At 37.1% G+C, this 20,382-nt stretch overlaps 1 protein-coding gene across 1 annotated transcript in view; it reads left to right on the top strand.

The window, feature by feature from the left end:
* LOC121422532 (exportin-6-like) overlaps nucleotides 1–12,437 on the top strand; it is a 33,003-nt gene extending 20,566 nt beyond the window's left edge. Inside the window, exons 15-25 of the mRNA XM_041617666.1 lie at nucleotides 38–191; nucleotides 1,643–1,789; nucleotides 3,184–3,373; nucleotides 3,656–3,811; nucleotides 4,717–4,831; nucleotides 5,916–5,975; nucleotides 6,887–6,998; nucleotides 7,776–7,937; nucleotides 8,572–8,670; nucleotides 9,045–9,275; nucleotides 11,898–12,437. Coding sequence (XP_041473600.1) covers nucleotides 38–191; nucleotides 1,643–1,789; nucleotides 3,184–3,373; nucleotides 3,656–3,811; nucleotides 4,717–4,831; nucleotides 5,916–5,975; nucleotides 6,887–6,998; nucleotides 7,776–7,937; nucleotides 8,572–8,670; nucleotides 9,045–9,275; nucleotides 11,898–11,999 — 1,528 coding nt within the window. The 3' untranslated portion in view covers nucleotides 12,000–12,437. The remainder of the gene's footprint in view (nucleotides 1–37; nucleotides 192–1,642; nucleotides 1,790–3,183; nucleotides 3,374–3,655; nucleotides 3,812–4,716; nucleotides 4,832–5,915; nucleotides 5,976–6,886; nucleotides 6,999–7,775; nucleotides 7,938–8,571; nucleotides 8,671–9,044; nucleotides 9,276–11,897) is intronic.
* The last annotated feature ends 7,945 nt before the right edge of the window (nucleotides 12,438–20,382 follow it).

The following is a 20,382-nucleotide window of genomic DNA, read 5'->3' as shown; positions in this document are numbered from 1 at the left end:
AGAGTGGCTTATCCTGATCTTGTTTCATTAACTGCAGACATGCGCAAGCTTTAGCTGCCCTGAAGGCCTATAGTCATTGGTTAGCGCAGTTCTACAACGAGACGAGTAAACCTGGAAGCAGACATCATGACAAGATGTTACCCCTTATGACCAACTTGGTGGAAGCCATTGCACCTGAACTTGCCAAACAGGTTAGTAGTCTCATGTTGTGTAGTCAAATAGTGTGTGTGGATGTTGCTCTTTAGCCAGCTATACTGCGGCCTTGTTTCCAACTGGATATGGTGCGGCATGCTGTGAATATAAAATATTGCCATTTAAGTTTTAATGGCTCAACATGACGAGATTACCTTTTTCACCATTCTTGGTGTACCAGTTTTCCGAAGTCGACTTGGCGAGATGTTGTCTTTCACCATAAAGACATTAAACTATTGATCAAGTCAAATTGACGAAATGATGTATCTTGCCTTCCTCCCATATGCAACCTCTTCGTTCCAATTATTTTTTTTTGGCGGGGGCTAAGGGGAATGTAAGTACCCCCTTCAGATGTCAACCCAAGATTGTCAGCCATTGTTACGATAAATATAAAGGGTGTCACTGTTAATAGGTAACCACTTTGGTGCAGAAAATGTATACTATGTACCCTAATGAATCTGATAATGCCACTCAGATCCACATAATTCTAATTTTATTATTATTTCACTTGAATTGGAGGTATTGATGTCAAACCTGCAAATATTCCACCATTATAATTTCAAGAAAAATAAAATATCAGTCTTGAATTTATTGTTTTGTCGAATTTGATCGAGTGAGATGAGAAAAATGTGATTTAGATGCCTGAGGATGTTAAGTTACAAGTGCCCTACAGCAAGTTATGAAAATCAGTATTTTTCCATCTACTTGTACACAAATAACTGAAAAAAAGAATGCTTTTTTATTGAGCAGATGTGCAATGCAAAAAATGCATGTACCTCTACATATGTACGTGTGGAAGTGTCGTAGTGTAGTAGATCTGAACAGACAGCCGTGTGTTCATATCCCACCATGGCCCAGTCTCCTTTGGTGGCGCGTTAATCCTTACTCTGCCACTCTCCACCTAGGGGTTAAACTGGTCAACGGAACGATGCAAAAGCGATTGTAGAATGCCGAGCAATTTGAAAGTGAAGGAGGAAGTGCTTGCATTGTGTGTGTTATGCCTAGATCTTTTGACCAGGGAAATAATCCCATGTAAAGCGTCTGGAAACACGAAGTATTAACATTAATTTTACTGGGCCATTTCAGACCAGGATATACTTTTTCTAATCAAGAAGTATAAGCAACTGATTTTTTCGAAAATTTCACTGTAAAGTTTTGTAGTTCACATCCAGTTCTATGTGCATTCAAATTTTTGCGGCGATTTCACAATCACAATAAATTTGACCCCCCTCCCAGTTAGAGAAGGGTTAAAGTGCCACACAAATGTAACTATCATTATTATCATTATTATTATTATTGATTACCATCATCATCATTATTATTATCATCAATCTGATCTCCTTCCTGTTAAAATGCCACATAAATGTAACTATTATTATTATCATTATTACCGCTACCATTATCATCATCATTGTTGCCATCATAACAATTTTTGGTTTTGTCTCCTCAGATCCCTAGTAAGATAATCCTGTCTTCAGCCCACCTGTTCATGTCCGTAGCCAGTACAGTACGTCCAACATTCCTCATAGAGATGCCTGCAATACAGAAGCTTTTCAATGATGTCAGCGGAGGGTCGTTGTCAGGACTACAGACAGAGGTGAGCTGCAGGATAAATTTCCAATTCGTCTAATGCCAATTCCTCCAATTGCCAACTCATGTACTATCATTTGGTCTACCATCAGTTCGTCCACTCACCACATGGTCTACTTTCATTTAGTCTAATGCCATTCCGTCTTATAACCAGTTGGTCCAGTAGCCGTTTAGTCCATATACCATTTGGTCTAATTAAAGTAAAGTGTTAATTATGTAAAATGAGTGAAAAGAAAATGGGTATTAGACCAACTGGCTATTAGACGAAATGGTAAAAGACGAACTGATGATTGGACCAAATGGTTGTTAGACGAAATGCTGATTGATGGAATGGCATAAGCCTGAATGAAGGTAGACCATGTGGTGAGTTAACGAATTGGCAATTTACTGAGCTGAATAGATACAAGGCATTATTACTGCATGTAGTTAATATCTGATCTGACCTCACCTGGCTTTGTTTTTATGAAGTACATTTCAGGGGTATGAGAGTTCAGATTTTTTGTTTTGATTTTCAGCTTAGTTTTGGCTCTCCTTTGTACAAAAAGTATGGGAGCTCTTTCTTTTTCAGACTTTTTCAATACTCTTCAGCATTTTTCAGATCTTTTTATTTGTGACCACTCACACCCCTGACATTTTCATGAGGAAATAAGCTGGAACGTCTCACTTATCTAGCTGCGTGTATTTATTCAATCACCCAAGTTCTAGATTAAATCTACACACTGGCAATTTATGGTAAGATGAGGAGAAATTTTATGATTGTGATAAATATGTTTATCACAAGTACGTTTATCACAAGTACGACTATATTCCAAAGTACGACTGTTGAATACAAATTCCTTTCCCCCTGTAATGACCATCTATGTACCGTTTTGTTGAATACACCTGATAACGGTTCATTTTGAGTTATACTTGAAGTACCTCATCCAGTTGGGAGTCAGTATTGTCAAATGCCCGGAATGGGACTTCCCTGAAGAGCCATTTTTACGAAAGTCTATCAACAGATTAATTTCAACTGATATCTTATAATACACTTCACAGGTAAAATGAGCAAAGTCCATTTAAACCAAAGATCATGTGAAACATTGATTATTTACTGAATCATTATCCAGTGAGGATTTTCGAAAATCCTGACCTGACCATGGGGTTACATTCCATTGGACCATCACACTTTGAATGTTCCTTTCCTTTCCAGGTCCTTGTGTGTACAGGGATCTACAATATTCTGAATATTTTGACCCTACCATGGGCTAACATTCCATCAGACCATTACTCAACTCTGAATTTCTTGTTCCTTTCAGGTCCAGCTCCTTGTTTGCAAAGGACTTTCCAATATTCTGACCCTTCCATGGGCTAAGATTCCATCAGACCATTACTCAACTCTGAATTTCTTGTTCCTTTCAGGTCCAGCTCCTTGTTTGCAGAGGACTTTCCAATATTCTGACCCTACCATGGGCTAACATTCCAGACAGCGAGCAGCAGTGGCCTGTCAGATCAGAGCATCATTCAGGATTTATCTTCAGACTGACCAAGGAGTACAGAGAACTCAAGAATGTCCAAGGTATCCAGACGGACAAGGCTCTCCAGGAGAGAGGTGAGTTGGTCCCTCTACCATTACCATGATCCGTCTTGCGATTAGAGGGATGCAAGTGACTGTTGTTATCCTTCAATTCGCCATAATTTGATAAGCTGGATTATCTTTCTCTTTCCCATATGTCTTAGTTATGATCATGCTTGTAAAAACCAAAAGAACCTATATATTATTTTGCCATGGATGATACAATGCCCCATGTGTACAGAGAAAATTTAAAGTCAGTCCTAATCAACCTGAAATGTATTAGAGTTTCTGATTTTTTTCTTCCTCCTTTATCCCCAGCTAAACCTGTCATCAGGAAAACGTTGCAGATCTTGTCAGACCAGGTAGAGTCTATTGCTGGTGAAGTCTCAAAGACAAAACAGTTGTGCTATCACTCTGTCAGGGAGTGTATAGAGGTCACACTACACATCTTCCCACTCTACATTCAACAACCAGGTTTGTTCTTGATTTAGTTCTTGTGGGTGGTGCTGCTGCCATTGTCGGTCAGTCATCTGGTTTTCAATTTGGTTTCATAGTCCCTGACTACGGGAGTGGCCAAATTCACCTTGCATTCACAGAGATCACCCTCACTCTAAACCTCACTTTACTCTTCTGTGCATCCTGCTCCCTCAACCCTACCCTCCACCACTTCTTCCATGTCCTCTTCGGTTACCCCCTTCCCTTCTGACCAGCCAACTTGAAATCAAGTGCCCTTCTAAAACTTGAATTAGCCTAATCTGATCCTTGGGAGGTTTTCATCATTATTTATTTTCCTGAAAACATGTCAGATCTGACCGTTTTGCTTGATTTTGATTGACTGAGAAGCACTGTTACTCTCAGTGTCAGATGAAACATTTGACAAGTCCTTCCATGAAGCACTCCTCTAACCATGTTTTCTTTGATTTTCTTTTTCACTTAGCACTGTTACTATGGTAACTTGGATAAAACAGACATGTCAAATGAAATGTTCAGCAAGTCCTCTGAAACGCTCCCCCAATGGCCGTGTAAATGCTCAGGATTGGTGAAGTGGAGATAGTAGCAGATGTGAATGATTTGCTCTAGGTGGTGATTGTGATGGTGTTAGAGATTGCAGTGGAGGCAGTAGAGAAGTAAAATTTGTAATAGGCCAATTCCATGATTACGCTTCACCAGAAATTTATGCATTTCAAGCACAGCGGGGTGTTTCATGAAATATCAGTGAAATAATTGGTTTTGATTGGCTGAGAAGCACTGCTCTCTGATTGTTACCATAGTAACTGTCAGTAATGACAAATTTTATGAAATGCCCTCCTCATGCTTTATGCAGTATGAAGTTGTTTTTTTTAATGTTATGTTCATCTCAAAACTTCTATTTCTCATAGATGTCGTAGATGAAATGATGAGCTTTTTCCTGGCCCTCTTCCAAGGGCTAAGAGTTCAGATGGGAATTCCTACTATTCAACATATAATGTCAATGTTCATCAACTTGTTCACAAGGTAATTTTATACTTTGAAATCACAAGTAACATACATGCAAACTCATCCATATTTCCATTCTCGCTTCTATCCAACTGATGCAATTTTCCCAAAAGATTTTTCATGAGAAATTCTTTAAAATCTATGTTAATTGTTGCCACATTATTTTAGATCTAGACATGGTTCATTTACATAAAAATAACTCTTGGAAATCACTATAGATCAGTTGAAAATGGCCACATGGAAGATCACTCACATAGATTAGCTCATTTGGTGAAGCTTGTTATTGGAAAGGAATGGTTTGCTTTTTTTGTCAATTTATTTTCTAACAGTATCATTTGGCACATATTTTTCACTTTTATACATTAAAATACTTGGATGGTCCTTTAATTTGATTCTGTTCAAACTCATTTCTTGATCGTTACCACAACTGGCATTCATATTAAGCCCTAAATAGACTGGGGGAAGGGGGGTTGGTTCCCTCCCCCCATGATCTCGGCCGTCGATCGCGATGATAATTGGCACGTGCGTTACCCATGACATTATCTACAAAACTCCAAGATCAAATTCTGCGAAAAATCAACTAATTAATGCCCCTGAAATGCTGATTTTTGGTTCACAGACTCTTTATGGGAATCTGATCAAATGTAATTAACCCTAAGAAGACTGGGGTGGGGGCTGAATCAGTCCCCCCCCCCCCCCGTCTTCTTAGGGTTAATTACACAAGTTTTTAAAGGATGAATGAACCAGCAGCCTTAATAGCCCCATCTCAAGTATTCAACTACTCTTATATGACCTGGTTCATTACCCATAATGCAATATTCTGATCAGTGTAGTCTTGTGATGTATCCCCACTTGAATGGTAACACATCAATTCACTCCTCAGGTCATTCATATCACAATAATCATGTTACAAAGATTCTAAACTGGTACCTTCTCAAAACATTTTAGTGTATCCGCACAAATAAAATTGTTAGGTAATTTTTCCTCTGTATTGGTAATTGTCATCGATATGAATATTTTAAGAATAGCTATCTATAACACAGTCAATGAGAGACAATGCAGTCCACTTTCCCTTTAATATCTTGTTGTTGTATTGTTACAGGCAGCAGCTAGCAGCAACCATCAAACATGAAAGTGATTCTGGGATCAGTGTTGTAGAGAAGTAAGTACAATGTTTACCCTCATTTTTCATTAACCCTAAATAGACTGGGATATTTTGATGCCTAAGAAGACTAAGGGGGTGGAGGGCTAAGAACACTATTTTCATTAGATTTGTACACAAATTCACGTTTTTTAGCAAAATGTTAAGTAATATCTGAATCGCATACCCGGGGGTCGCAATTTTGGTCTCAAAAGTCCTAAAAGTAAAAAGTCAGCGAGCGCTTTTATCGCAAAAAATGTAGAGGGGGGCTGAATCAGCCCCCTCCCCAGTCTTCTTAGGGTTAAAGGTAAAGGAATGAAGTTGGAGCAAACAATTATTTCATGAGAAAGTCTTTGAAATCAAGATAATTGTTACGATATTATCATAAATAGTACATTAATGTAAAGTTATCCTAGTGAAATCATAAAATCTTAGCTGAAAACAGAAAAAATTGTGATCACTTACACAGAGTAGCATATATGGGACAGTGTAGTAATATTGCTCGAAAAATACCAGACTTTTGAAAGAATTCTGTGTTTACTTTGCTCATTTTTCAGCAATTACACCTTTTTTTTCCAGAGCTATTTAGCACATTTTTGCTTGGGTGGTAATTTTATTGGATTATGTTCAAACTCATTTTGAGATTGTTTCCACAGCTGGCATTTCTCTTTAAGGTACCTTGTTGAAAGTCAGAACTGCGTCATTCATGGGGGAATCCCGCAAACGGCCTTTCATTACCACTTTTCACACTTTATCACGTACAAGACAATGAGAAATGCAGGAAGGCCGCCATGAAAAGATGCAAAGTGCTTCTATGGTGAGATTCCTGTTAAAAGACACTGCAAAGACTTGAAAAAGGACCTAAATCAGAGTGTAATTGGTCATTATACACCTCACATGGACTGTTCTTGTTTATTTTCTGTTTGGTATAGGTTTCTGCAGATTCTAGAGATCATAGTCCAGGAACCCGGTTCAGCATTCAAGACATTTCTTCCAAGTATTATTTCAATCTGCATGGATCACATATACCCCATTGTTGCAGAGGTAACAATGAATTTGATTTGAATTGGGGTTTTTTTGCCACTCTGGGGAGCGTTTAATGAAAAGACTTGTTTTCATTTCATCCAATAAGCTCTGGTTTATAAGCCCTGGTTTATTCAACAGTTATCAGTGTAATATCAATATCAAGTTGTCAGCTCTGACAACTTGTCGGACAGAAATGTTGATGAAATGCTCCCCTGGTCTTCAGTAATTTGCAATAATTATACATAACGAACAGAAAATAAAGGAATTCTATGAGTGAAAAAAAAGAACATTTGCCTGCATATAAGGAACAGAGAACTTATCAAAGAACACAAGTGGTGGAACGTGAGGAAAAATAATTGCTTGCACTATTTGGGTCTTGAAAGTTTTGAATAAGATTAACGTTTGCTTTCACAAAATGGGATGATAATAAACACAACAATCCATGGTTCCATTTCATAAAAACTTGTTAAAATAACAAATGTATAAGTCATATAACAAATTTACCAGCTGCCAATTAGATTGAATGATTTCAGTAGCTTTTAACTCTTATTGCTAATTTGTTATTATGAAACAGTTTTATGAAATGAACCCATAAGTCATTATCTTGATATACCTTAGAGATTACTAGGATGAATAAGCAAAAAAAAAACAATGCAAGGATTGATGAGGAAAGTGAAGAACAATTGCAAAATTATTGTTAGAAAAATCATCTTGATTACAAAAAAATTTCCAGCTCTTAGTTACAAATTGTCATGAAAGCTCATGGAATTTATGTAAACTGTATTTTCTTACCAGAAATCATCACCAGACATCAAGCCCGCCCTCTACAGGTTACTATTTGAGATGCTGCAAAGCAAGTGGAAATACTTCTTTAATTCCTCACTCCTAGCGAGCATGCTTGGGGCGCCCCCTACAGACAACGTGGAGCATGAGCAGCAGTTTATCACGATTATGCAAGTAAGAAGAGCTCATTTATTCATTTCGTGGGGTTGGTTTGTACATTTATTTTGTTTTATCTTTCTAATATTCCCCAAAGTGAAATTCCATTTGCAGTCAGATTACCACGTCATGATAATGATAAAGCGATTACTTACTTTGTAATTTAAGCACCCTTGAATAAATGTGGAACAGGAGGGTTTATGTTTGTAGCGGTCAGTTAACAAAGGGAATGTCAAGACTTGAGAGTTATCGCAATAAAGTAAGCTAAGAATTGTGAGTTTCATGGAACAGCAAGATAATAATAATAATAAAGGTATATTTACCCAGGGTAGCCACTTCAGTTCCGAAAACTGTTCTCCCAGCGGGCCCTGCTATTATTACCCGGCTAAGCTAGGCTACCTTCTCGGTGCACACAGCTTTTTGAGGAATTACTTCCTGCCGGTACCCATTTACCTCACCTGGGTCGAGTGCAGCACAATGTGGATAAATTTCTTGCTGAAGGAAATTACGCCATGGCTGGGATTCGAACCCACGACCCTCTGTTTCAAAGTCCGAAGACTAATCCACTGGGCCACAACGCTCCATTGTAAATATCAATCTTTTCAGTTGTCATATCATATCTTGTATGTCCATTGGTTTCTCTTTCTTGCAGGCTTTTGGTCAGTCTTTCCTTCAACCAGACATCTCAATTTTCAGGCAGAATCTAGAAGCTTTGGAGATCCTCAATGCCAAACTCAAACTCTATCAAAAGGTATATCAAACCTTTCTTAATGAAATTACGCAAATTTGTTAATGAATTTATTTTTGTAATATGAATTTCATGTTGTTTATTTAATATAGCTGGACCCCTCGGTAGAACAGTTGTACTGTAATGGCTCAGCTTAGTAGGGCAATCCATCCAATGTTATTTTATCATGTATTATATTATGAGGCCCCTCCTGGCCTAGATAGGGAAGATTGATCAAGGAATTTCTTGTTGCTACACCGAGTTTGCTTTCCCCAAAAGATGTGTGTTTCAGGTTATCCAAGGCGTTTAAGAATGTACGGGATCAGCATACAGTAACCCATTTCCCCTTGAAAGTTGATGTCCCACTGACACTTTTCTTTTCCACGTTTGGTCTGCAGAAGATATTCAAAACGATGATGCTGTTGCCGTTCATGAACGTCCTCCTGCAAGCACTGATCCATAAGTCACACGACCTACTGCAAGACGAAACCCTGGTGACCATCTTCAACATGGCAGCGGTAGACTTTGATAATTTCTTCAGGGTATTCTTGCCAGAGTTCCTGACAAGTGCAGAGGGTCTGGACCCCAACCAGAAGACAATCCTCAAGACAAATTTCACATTTGCAGAGGTAAGGTTATTTTTCCCCTTTTTTTCAGAGCTATTTGTGATGGTTTCATGTATGGAGGGAGCATTTCATCAGATAGTCAGTAGTTTTTGTCTCACCTGCATAGCAGAGTGAGACTATAGGCGCCGCTTTTCCGACGGCGACGGCGGCGGCGGCGGCGTCAACATCAAATCTTAACCTGAGGTTAAGTTTTTGAAATGACATCATAACTTAGAAAGTATATGGACCTAGTTCATGAAACTTGGCCATAAGGTTAATCAAGTATTACTGAACATTCTATTAGAGTTTCATGTCACATGACCAAGGTCAAAGGTCATTTAGGGTCAATGAACTTAGACCATGTTGGAGGAATCAACATCGAAATCTTAACCTGAGGTTAAGTTTTTGAAATGTCATCATAACTTAGAAAATATATGGACCTAGTTCATGAAACTTGGACATAAGGTTAATCAAGTATCACTGAACATCCTGCATGAGTTTCACGTCACATGACCAAGGTCAAAGGTCATTTAGGGTCAATGAACTTTGGCCGAATTGGGGGTATCTGTTGAATTCCCATCATAACTTTGAAAGTTTATGGATCTGATTCATGAAACTTGTAAATAATAGTAACCAAGCATCACTGAACATTTTGTGCAAGTTTCAGGTCTCATGATTAAGGTCAAAGGTCATTTAGGGTCAATGAACTTTGGCCGAATTGTGGGTATCTGTTGAATTACCATCATAACTTTGAAAGTTTATTGATCTAGTTCATTAAACTTGGACATTAAAGTAATCAAGTATCACTGAACATCCTGTGCGCGTTTCAGGTCACATGACCAAGGTCAAAGGTCAATGAACTTTGGCCGAATTGGGTTATCTGTTGAATTACCATCATAACTTTGAAAGTTTATGGATCTGATTCATGAAACTTGTACATAAGAGTAATCAAGTATCACTGAACATCCTGTGCGAGTTTCAGGTCACACGATCAAGGTCAAAGGTCATGTAAGGTCAATGAACTTTGGCCATGTTGGGTTTTTTTGTTGAATAACCATCATATCTCTGTAAGTTTATTGGTCTAGTTCATAAAAAGTGGACATAAGAGTAACCATGTATCACTAAACATCTTGTGCGAGTTAGAGTAGTTTTCAAAGTCAGCACTGCTGCTATATTGAACTGCGTGATGCAGGTGAGACGGCCAGAGGCATTCCACTTGTTACTGATAACTGTTACAAGCTACTGAAATTCTTGCATCTGATTGGTTGAGAGCAGATTTGTCAGTGAAAATCACAGATGCTTGATGAAACAGTCCCTAGAGGTCTTTACCTGATTCAACTGCAACATTTTGTCTTTACTGTAATATGGCATGCAGTACTGGGGGGCCTTATTTCAATAATCTTGTTATGATATTAATTTTGAAAGAATGGTTCAAAGCTGAAAACATTCAATTTGATTGGCTGATAAAAAACTAGTTGTAGACATTGTGAATTGTTATTGTATCAAGTCTTTATGAAGAGGACCCTGATCTACAGTTTCATTCAATTCCTTATCCCCATGAACTCGTCCTATATGAATATTGCATAGGGGAAGGCGGGGTAAGTTGTGACAGTTTTTGCTTTTTGCATGTTAGAATTGATATGATTAATAATCTTGTCGAAAAAAGTACCTTCCTTGAAATTTAATTCTTCTGAAATATTTTCCACCTATATATAACTTTCTATCCCCACACTGAAAGTCATCGTGACCTTTGAAAAAAACGATGTCAAATGGCTCAACTTGCCCCATATATGGGGTAAGTTTGAGCCACCTTCTGGGGTAAGTTGAGCCACAGAAACTATGTACAAAATGTATGGGGGAGAACCAGCATGTCAATTTTTTGTTTAAAGTCTTTTCACTTGCTAATTCTCTATGAATACTAACGTCCTGTAAAAGGAAAAGAGCAGTCATGTAAATTTGCTCCTTTCAGCCTGCATTTCAATCGATTTTTATGGTTTGTTTTTTAAGATACATTACCATAGGAATTACCATGGCTCAACTTACCCCAGTCCGAACTTAGTGCGATAATTTTGTATCCACACATTTATTATGCATCCATCATATAAAAGACTATGACAAGAATGAAGATCCATACCTGGACTAATAATGTTGTTATCATGTCTTTATTATATTTAAAGACGTGTGTGTTTATAAAGCACTTATCTATTTCACACTCTTTTTTACTTTTTTGGCTGAAATTCATATTTTTCCCTCTAAAAAACTACTTTTTGTTTCAAAGTTGGAAACAATGTGGTGGGGTTAGGGGTTATGCTATGGGTCATCAATACATGACACTACCACAATGTCTGACTCATTCATTATTGGCCTGGGGCTGGTGGCTCAACTTGCCCCTATGCTCAACTTACCCCGCCTTCCCCTATGCATTTTGAAACTTGGCATCAGACTCCCCTCAATTTTATTAGAAAGCATGCCCTCTTGACAAATATTTTATACCATTTTTCAGAGGCAAAAGATAGGAATTTGGTAAATCTTTGCAGTTCAGTGCATCCCCTCTTGCAAAGAATGTAAACTCATTTGTGTATTATATATATTTTGTTATGTTACATCTATGACCGATTGTTTGGTATCTTCTCTCTTACCTGACAGGATCTTCCATCATTCAGCCAGAACTTGAGGCGATTTGTGAGTGACCTGCGTTACTACAGACTGTGCAACTCGGCCCTTCCTGCTGGCTCTGTCAAACTATGACAAAGGATGAACCAGGGGTAGGGAAGGACTTAGAGTAGACTAGGACTCAAGTGCAAAGAAAAAAAATACAAATGCCAGGGATTCCAGTATTGATGTTACTAGAGATTTATATGAAGGAGGAACTGTTGGACCAAAATATTCGAGGCTTTTGGCGTGACACCGTGCAGCTGGACTCCATGATCCAAGGCAGGTACAGTAAGGAAACCTTGGTTTGTTGAGCAATTAAGCCAGGTTAGACTAAGTGATCTTCATCTGGGCATTTCTAGCCATTTGTATGGAGCACACCTGCATTCCGGACAAGACGACCTGCTGCAGGATGACATTTTGGTGTAATGGTCTGTGTGGTTGGGTGGAAGTACAAGGGTCAGTTGAGAAGGTATCCTCTATTGACATGTTATCTGGAGTGAGTTTAAGTAAAAAAAGAAAAAAATCGTCGGAAGATTTGTCTGACAAGTTGTCAGATCTGACAAGTTTACTTTATTTTGATTGGCTAAGAAGCACTGTTGTCATATTACTTGTCAGATGAAAAAAAAGGACCTGTTGGATAATACGTCTAACAGGTCCTGTCATGAAATTGACTACAGGACATCTTGGGGCATTAGGTCACATGGCTATGGAGAAGCTAGGTACTGTGGGTCTATCCTGGGCCTTGCAACGCAAAAGGTTTGCAATGGATTGTGAATATGAAAGAACAGTTCCGATTGGCTCCAGGTCAATGTTTGGTCCAATATTCAAATGCACCGATGATTGTAATTGGTCATTGTTAAGTTCTGTTTGATTTCAATGCTTTGTTGTGAAACATGCATGCAGATTCAATAAATCTACATCTAAAGACAATGGCAGAGGGATGGGGGGGGTTGCAAGAATGCTACAGGATAAGGATGGACCAACATGTCCTGAAAGAGATTTGTGAGCTGTTACGTAGAACCCATCAGCATTTTTGTAATCGTAGAGACACAGCTCCAATGATATCAAATCTGCAACATGTTAGTGGGTTGGAAAGCACCTTGGTCATTAATGTTGTAACCCACAGGTGAAAACCCGAACCGTACCATCCCGTAAAATCCAATAATTTGCAAGCGGGAACTCCTGACCCATCGGGTTTTAACCCGCAAGTCAATTTTATCTTTGAAAAAATAAAAAAATATTTCTGCAATCCCCACACTATACATGCTCAAATCAGGAAAATATATGCCAACTACTAACCTAGCCTAGAGTGAATTTACTTACAATTTGCAAATTCGCCTTTTAATTCCGGAGAGAAAATGTTTTTTTTTTGGCGACTTTGTACCACGAAATGAGTCCGCTCTGATCTCGAAATTGAAAGCATTACGCAATTAATTCCTCTGATCGGAGCTGCAGCTCAGTGCACGATAGCTAGCCCAGGCTGCCCAGCAGAGATCGGCAATGTTGTTTTTCAGTCCAGGTCGACTCACAACAATCATAATTACAATATTAAATTCTATGGGACCTCGTCTATAAAGTAATCAAAATTGAAATAAATACCTGGATAATGATACAGTCAATTTTTTCTTCTTGTATATCTCAATATTATTTCCTTTGGTTTTTCTATTTCTTCCAATTCTTTGTAAACTAATACAAACGTGCACGAGGGCAAAATTTCTAATCGATAATTAAGTTCACTCTTGATCTTAAGCTGCGTTTATGTTTTAGCTTAATTCGATATGCGATTGATTGTGACTGCACTGCACTGACGCTCCCTTGAAAGAGCAACTCGATGTATTATGTCAAACTGTCTTAGTCCTGTTCACTGTTCACAAGACAAAAATACGCCAGCATTTTTTTAAAGGAAATATCTACGTCTCTTATAAGAATCAGCCACGTAACAAGCACATGATCCTAACTCAATTTTCATTGTTGATGTTTTTATTATGCGTCGTTACTTCTCCCTTTTTTTCGTATGACGGTCTGCGGGTTTGAGAATGAATTCGACCCGCGATCGGGTTAACCCGTACCGCAACAGGAGCGGGTTACAACATTATTGGTCATGCTCGAGGATACTACAAAGGATTCCAAACTACCTGCTGCCGTTCCAATATCATGGAAGCAGACAGTGGTGACGAAAGGACAAGCTGCTAGATCTAGGTGGGATAGTTTGTGGATCTACAGAGGCTTGTGTTTTTGATTTGACTGGTTTCCTGGTAACCTGACACATACAGTAATTCTGCCCTCAGGGGGATAGCACGTTTGAAAGCTGCACTTTCGAATGGAGCAAGTTCCAAAGACGCATAGGGATGGACACAACCGTTCATTGAATTCAACAATTTTTTTGTTTTATACCCAATGAAAATTAAGATAAAAAGTGCCATACATGGGAAAATGGGCTGTTTAAGTATGATCATTGCATTGTTGTAACACAGGATTGACAGATCAATCTTAATTTCCCTGCCAAATTAATTCTCACCTCAGGTCAGTCCCAAGTGAAATTAAGTTGAGTGGTCCTAGGGCTTGGTGAAGTACCCATGAATTCTCTATTGCATCTGCAATCTGTATCCTGTTTAATATAATTTGTTACCAGTAAACCTAAAGGAAATTTCCATCAAAACTCTGTTGTCGGCCAATCCAATGCCAAAATTTCTGTAACTTGAAACATTGAGAATAATTTTGTTACAAGTTTTATTGCAAACTGGATCTGTGGCATTGTTTCGCAATATTGTTGCTGATACAAGGTTTAAGGGTATGTTTTGGAAATTGTGTGCTGTATTGACACTAGTTTCTTGGACGTCTGCCCATTTGTACTTGATAGTGTTGTGAAACCACACAAGTTTCTCTTCTCATGAGCTATCAAGAGTGTTTTCTTGAATACTTTGAAATGCTGGTAAATGATTGTTTCATAGATTTCATTGGACCTGGGTCATTGTTTATAAAAAAAAAGTTTAAATGCTATTAAACATGCAGTAAGGGTTAGTTGAGAGGATGGGGGAAAACCTTCCTGAAATTTGCTAAAATTTCACATCCATGAAATGGCAGGGTGCATTTCAAAGTCCCACATACAGACTTTCATGTAGGTATACCATATGTGAAATCAACTGAAAACGATCATTTAGAGTCAAGGAATGTTCTTTATTTTCTTGACAGTTTCCAACTAAATCAAAATATTTTCAAGGAAATATGAAAATCAGATGGCCATTTCATGGATGTAAAGATGTGAAAATATGAAACTTTTGTAGCTTTGGGAAGGTTTTTTTTTCATACAGTTCAAATGGTTACCAAAATGTGCAAAATTTATATTACCTCAATTTGCCCACTTTCCCACTATGATGAATTATCTTTTAAAAAGTGCAATAGCACTTAGTATACAGAGTGAGGTGTTGAAAGATAAAGGATATTGGAGAAAAAAAAATTGAATAACACATTTTTTTTCAGAATTGCCCTCATTTACTCTCTTTCTGACTCAGATTTTTTCTATAATAGCAAGGTATTTTTGTCTTCCAATGGTTTTGTAACCTAGTCAGCTTATAAAGTATGATTGATGTTTCTTAATGTGTGTCTATTTCATAAAACTGATTTTATATGTGCACTTTGTGCTTATTCCATCAATAAATATTATTTATTTAAGATTTAATCATACATAATCATTTTATTTTTTGACCATGTCTCTGTAGACTGAAGTTTATGCTCAGTTTACGTTTTCAACTCTTTTTCATAAGATACTATATTCTGCCTTTTTTTTCTTTTTTTTATTCTGCTTTTGTTGCATATAAGGACAATAAAATTACATGATTAAATGAAATACATATCTATTTCACCTTGCAACAATTTGTTAACATGCTCTCTCTCTCTTTTATGAGATCACTTGGGCAATCTTGGGCATATTGTAAGAGCAAATTCTCAGTTTTGTTTTGATTTTAGCTTTGGACATGGTGGAGTATCGTATTTCCATCTCTGGTTATACAGATTTAATTTTTGTGTGGTTGTCCATCAAAATATAGCAAAACAATTAATTTAAAGTAAATGATAGTGAAATTGTAATTTATGTTTTGCCATTACTTTGTTTTATACCACATACTTCTCATATCATCCAGTGCAAGTGATCTTTTCAGTGAAACTGCAGGTTGATAGTTATCACTCCAATATTTAATCATTTACACATGTTAACATTATGGAATGATGAGAAAGCATTCCTTCATATTTCCATTTTTTTCAATTTGCTGTGTTTTCATATTGCAGTAACCACTTGTTACCATTTAGTTTTAAAATGCACTGATTTAAAGAAAATCAACCCATTCCTCATTAACAAGCACAAAAATGAAAATCATTTTCCTGAATGTACCACAAGTAAACATGTTTGTGAATATATACTGTCATGGTGTGCAACATGCTGTAGTTCACACTGTTCACTTGTGTGACTAGGTGACTTCTGGTAGCTTGAGGGTAAGAAGAGATGGAAAATGTGGTACAAAAGTGGTTGCAACTAGACTAGTACTAGCTACGGTAGGACTACACTGGGGGAACGTTTCACACAGAATTTTAAAGTACCCGTATGACTGTAAGAGTCGCTCTTATATGTCTAACTGCATCTGTATAAAACGCATGACCGCATGGGTCAGATCGTGCCAAGAGGACACACATTGCTCTTAATCAATAGCATTGTGCGTTGCATATCATATACAAAAGCGGATGTAACTAGACTTGTACTAGCTACGGTCGTAAACCGTGGGAATGTTTCACAAAGATTTTTACACATTAATAAAGAGTCGCGCTTAAATGTCTAGCTGCATGCGTTATGTAAGGCATGACCGAATTGGTCAGTTTGTGCCAAGAGGATGCACATTGCACAAATTTACGTGCTACTCTAAGTCATTCTTAAATCTTTGTGAACCCCCTGGAAGTTGACACATAACCCAACAAGAAGTATGATTTCTAGTTCAGTGCACAAAGTGAATGACATATTCACACCGGAGAAGCATCCAGGAACTTTTGGTCATTGTCGATAGCGAAAATTACATTTGTTAAGATATAACTGTTACCACCATCCAATGCATGTAGATGGATAGAAGTAGTCATCCTCTGATTGTCTCTACACCAAAGACTTGAGAACACAGTGCTAGATGAGGAAAGAAAGATATTGAAATCTTGGTGCAACGTATGCCATTGAGAATGAAGTGTGTGGATTTGTAAAGACTTATAAAGCCATCTTTTTTTTTAATCATGTGCTTCCGTTTTTGTGATGGCAAGAAATTAGTACTTGTGAAGAATTGTGACACATGTTGTAGGCTTGTTTGTGTTTGCCCTTGTAACAATTCTTTTAGATATAAGATGACAATATAATTGTGGCAAAAAGTCATTGAAATATATTATACAAAAGCAGAGTTCTGTGAAGGGCTCGAAGATACATGTATCTTGCTTTTGCTCAAGAAATAAAAATGATGAATCCATTTTGAGTAGATATATCATTGATATAATTAAAAAAGGAAAACTCCACCGAGTGATTCCCCAACGAACATATGTTAGAAGGCCTCTCACCAGGCATTGCCTTCAAAGTCTATTTAGTTAACATGGGTGTTGTCTTCCCAAAAGGCATGTTCTAGATATCAGAAAATGATTCTCTCATAGACATATTTTATGCCTGAATTCAAATTCAATTTTGGAGACTGATGTTCATCAACATCATAATATATTAATCATCTTGATCTAGGTCCCACTTCATAAAGACAATTTCTATGGGAAGTTTACTCTTCAGCCAATCAGATTGAATGATTTCTGTAGCTTTTAACTACATGTATTGCAAATTTGTTATTATACCATGTTTTGTGAAACGGGGGCTCCTGATATGAATGATTACTTTTCATATTCAGGACTACCCGTAAAGGTCGTTCCATTTTATCCCTTTTGCTAAGATCTGAGGAAAAATGTAACCAGTCCACTGCATATTACATAGTTACATTTTATACTTAACTCGTATTGTGTAGATTAACATGATATTCTTAAATATGCAATTTATATACATGCAGCTTCATTATGCTGCCAAGATCAGCTGCATATCATACACATGTAGAGATTATTGAGTCTGTGCTGTGTTAACGATCATTCAGATTTAGGTAAAATGTGGGAAGATATGTGGTTGATGAGGACTTTGTGCTGCAAAATTGATTATGGAACTGGGTTCAGTAAGACAAAGGTGAGCGATAAATTGTATGATTGATTTCCATGATAATGCATTGTACATGTAGTTAATGCAATTAATCATTAAAAAAATGTTCTAGGTCGATTGCTAAGCTTTGTTATATGGCCCCATGTTTGATTTTAAACCTTTATCAAATAGGCAGCCTCAGTTGAAACAAATGAAACTGAAGAAGGATAAACATATCTAAATTAAACCCTGGGAGCTAGTTAGCTTGCATGAAAAAAAGAAAAATCAAAGAAACTTTATCAACTAAACTTGGGGAAAAAAAAAAGAAGTTATGAGCCTTTGAATGTTGAGATCACTATGATGTGGACATCCTCGTCTTGATGTGATATCACACTTCTACAACTCCCAAATTTCTTTTCTACATATTTTACCTCAATTGTCCTTTCAATCAATTCTAGACCTAGATCAGGATTTTTTTTCTGGTGGGACATGTAATAGATATTTCATAAAATATATCATGGATAAAGAGTCTACTAATAGATTGAGCAAACAAGAAATTTTTGGTTTTTGCAAAACATGTTATATACATGTAAGTCAAACGTTTTCTGTGTTCCCAAGAGATTGGACCTATGCTGTCTCACAAGTATATTTAAATAAAGTGGACATCCCTGTATCAATTATTTAAAAACAAAATTAATAAATGTATATTTTAATATGCTCCATAGAAATATTGCATCTGTCATGTCATGATAGTTACTCATTGCTAAGGCTGTTCAATTCCTAAGGCAATGTCACATCGTCTATGCAAGCCTTGCAGGTGATTGCCCGCAACTCACACGCAACAAAGTTTTGAGCATGTTCAAAACTGCATCTACGTGAAAATCAGACTTGCGTGTGCTTCTGCGGGCAACTGCGTGTGAGAAACTGTCAACGCGGGCGACCTGCGGGTAGCAAAAATGGTTACCCGCAAGTCACACGCAAGGCTTGCATGCAACAATGTGATGGGGGCCTTTATCTGAATACTATGTACATGTATCTACTCCCTGACACATCTTCAATACAAGGCAACAAAGTGACCAGGGGCCCGTCTTACAAAGAGTTACGATTGATCCAATCAATCGAAACTATGGAAATCCATCAGTGTCATAAATTTTCTACAGAAAATTCGCACAATGTCCTTTGTAAACGAAGAGAAGCACAGTGATTTTTTAAGAAAACAATGCATAAATGTACATCATAGCTAGAAAATATTTTGAACAAACGTGCATAATACATGTTGACGTTGCTGGCTGTCCATAGTTGCAATTGATGGTATCAATGAGGGCTCTTTGTAAGACGGGGCCCAGATATCCGCTCCAGATTCTAAAGCACAAATTCTTTGTTTTCTCCTTTCAGTTTGTCTTTATTCTGCATCCTGTCTGTAATATGAATCCATATAAAGTGTGGAATGGCTAGGCATGTGTTGCAGCCACATGAAATGTCATTGGATTTTATGACATGAATACAGTATGAATGCATTAATTTTGAGTGCGAACACTACATATCCAGAAGTATCATGATTTTTTTTTCTTTTTTTTTACATAGAAATAAGTTACTGGCATTGTAAGCTGAATATGGTGTACATCTAGTCATCTACATTTATTGAAATGCATCAATAACATGAATTTAAGGAGCTCCATTTAATTCATTTTGTTTTTATTTTCTAGTACATTCATTTTGATAGAGCTTGTCTAGAAAAATAAGGTTTATGAATGTCATCATATTACATTGCTGCATTCTTAGCATTATATTGGACCATACAGTATATTTTGATTTTTTCAAAGCTAGTCAATTGCTTTAAATTTAAGTGACTGGGCTATTTTCAGATGTTTCAATTTAACTGAAGTGATCTCAACAGTTGATTTCAATATGGAACTTTATGAAATGAATGTCAATTCTAAAAGTCTCAAGTTAATATTTAAGTAATAAGAGGTAGATCTATGAATGTTAAAAGTTGAATTGATAATTAAATCATAATTTATCAGGTTGATGGAATTGATATAAAAAAAATAATTTCAATCTTTGAAATCCATGCAATGGATCCTGAATGTGAAGCTCAACTACAAAACTACTTGTAACAACTCGTACACATTTCCAGTATTTTTCAAGATACTTGTATGAATTTTATGTGATGTGGAATCACTGTACTACCAAATCTGTGTCCTAGGATAATCCCAGATTCTGATATTTATGTGTGAAAGATGTACATGTATCTTGTAAAGAATAAAAGATTGTTATTTTATTTTGATT

Source organism: Lytechinus variegatus, chromosome 10 (genome assembly GCF_018143015.1).
Source record: "Lytechinus variegatus isolate NC3 chromosome 10, Lvar_3.0, whole genome shotgun sequence".
NCBI lineage: Eukaryota > Metazoa > Echinodermata > Echinoidea > Temnopleuroida > Toxopneustidae > Lytechinus > Lytechinus variegatus.
This window is presented reverse-complemented; position numbering and strand designations above follow the sequence as displayed.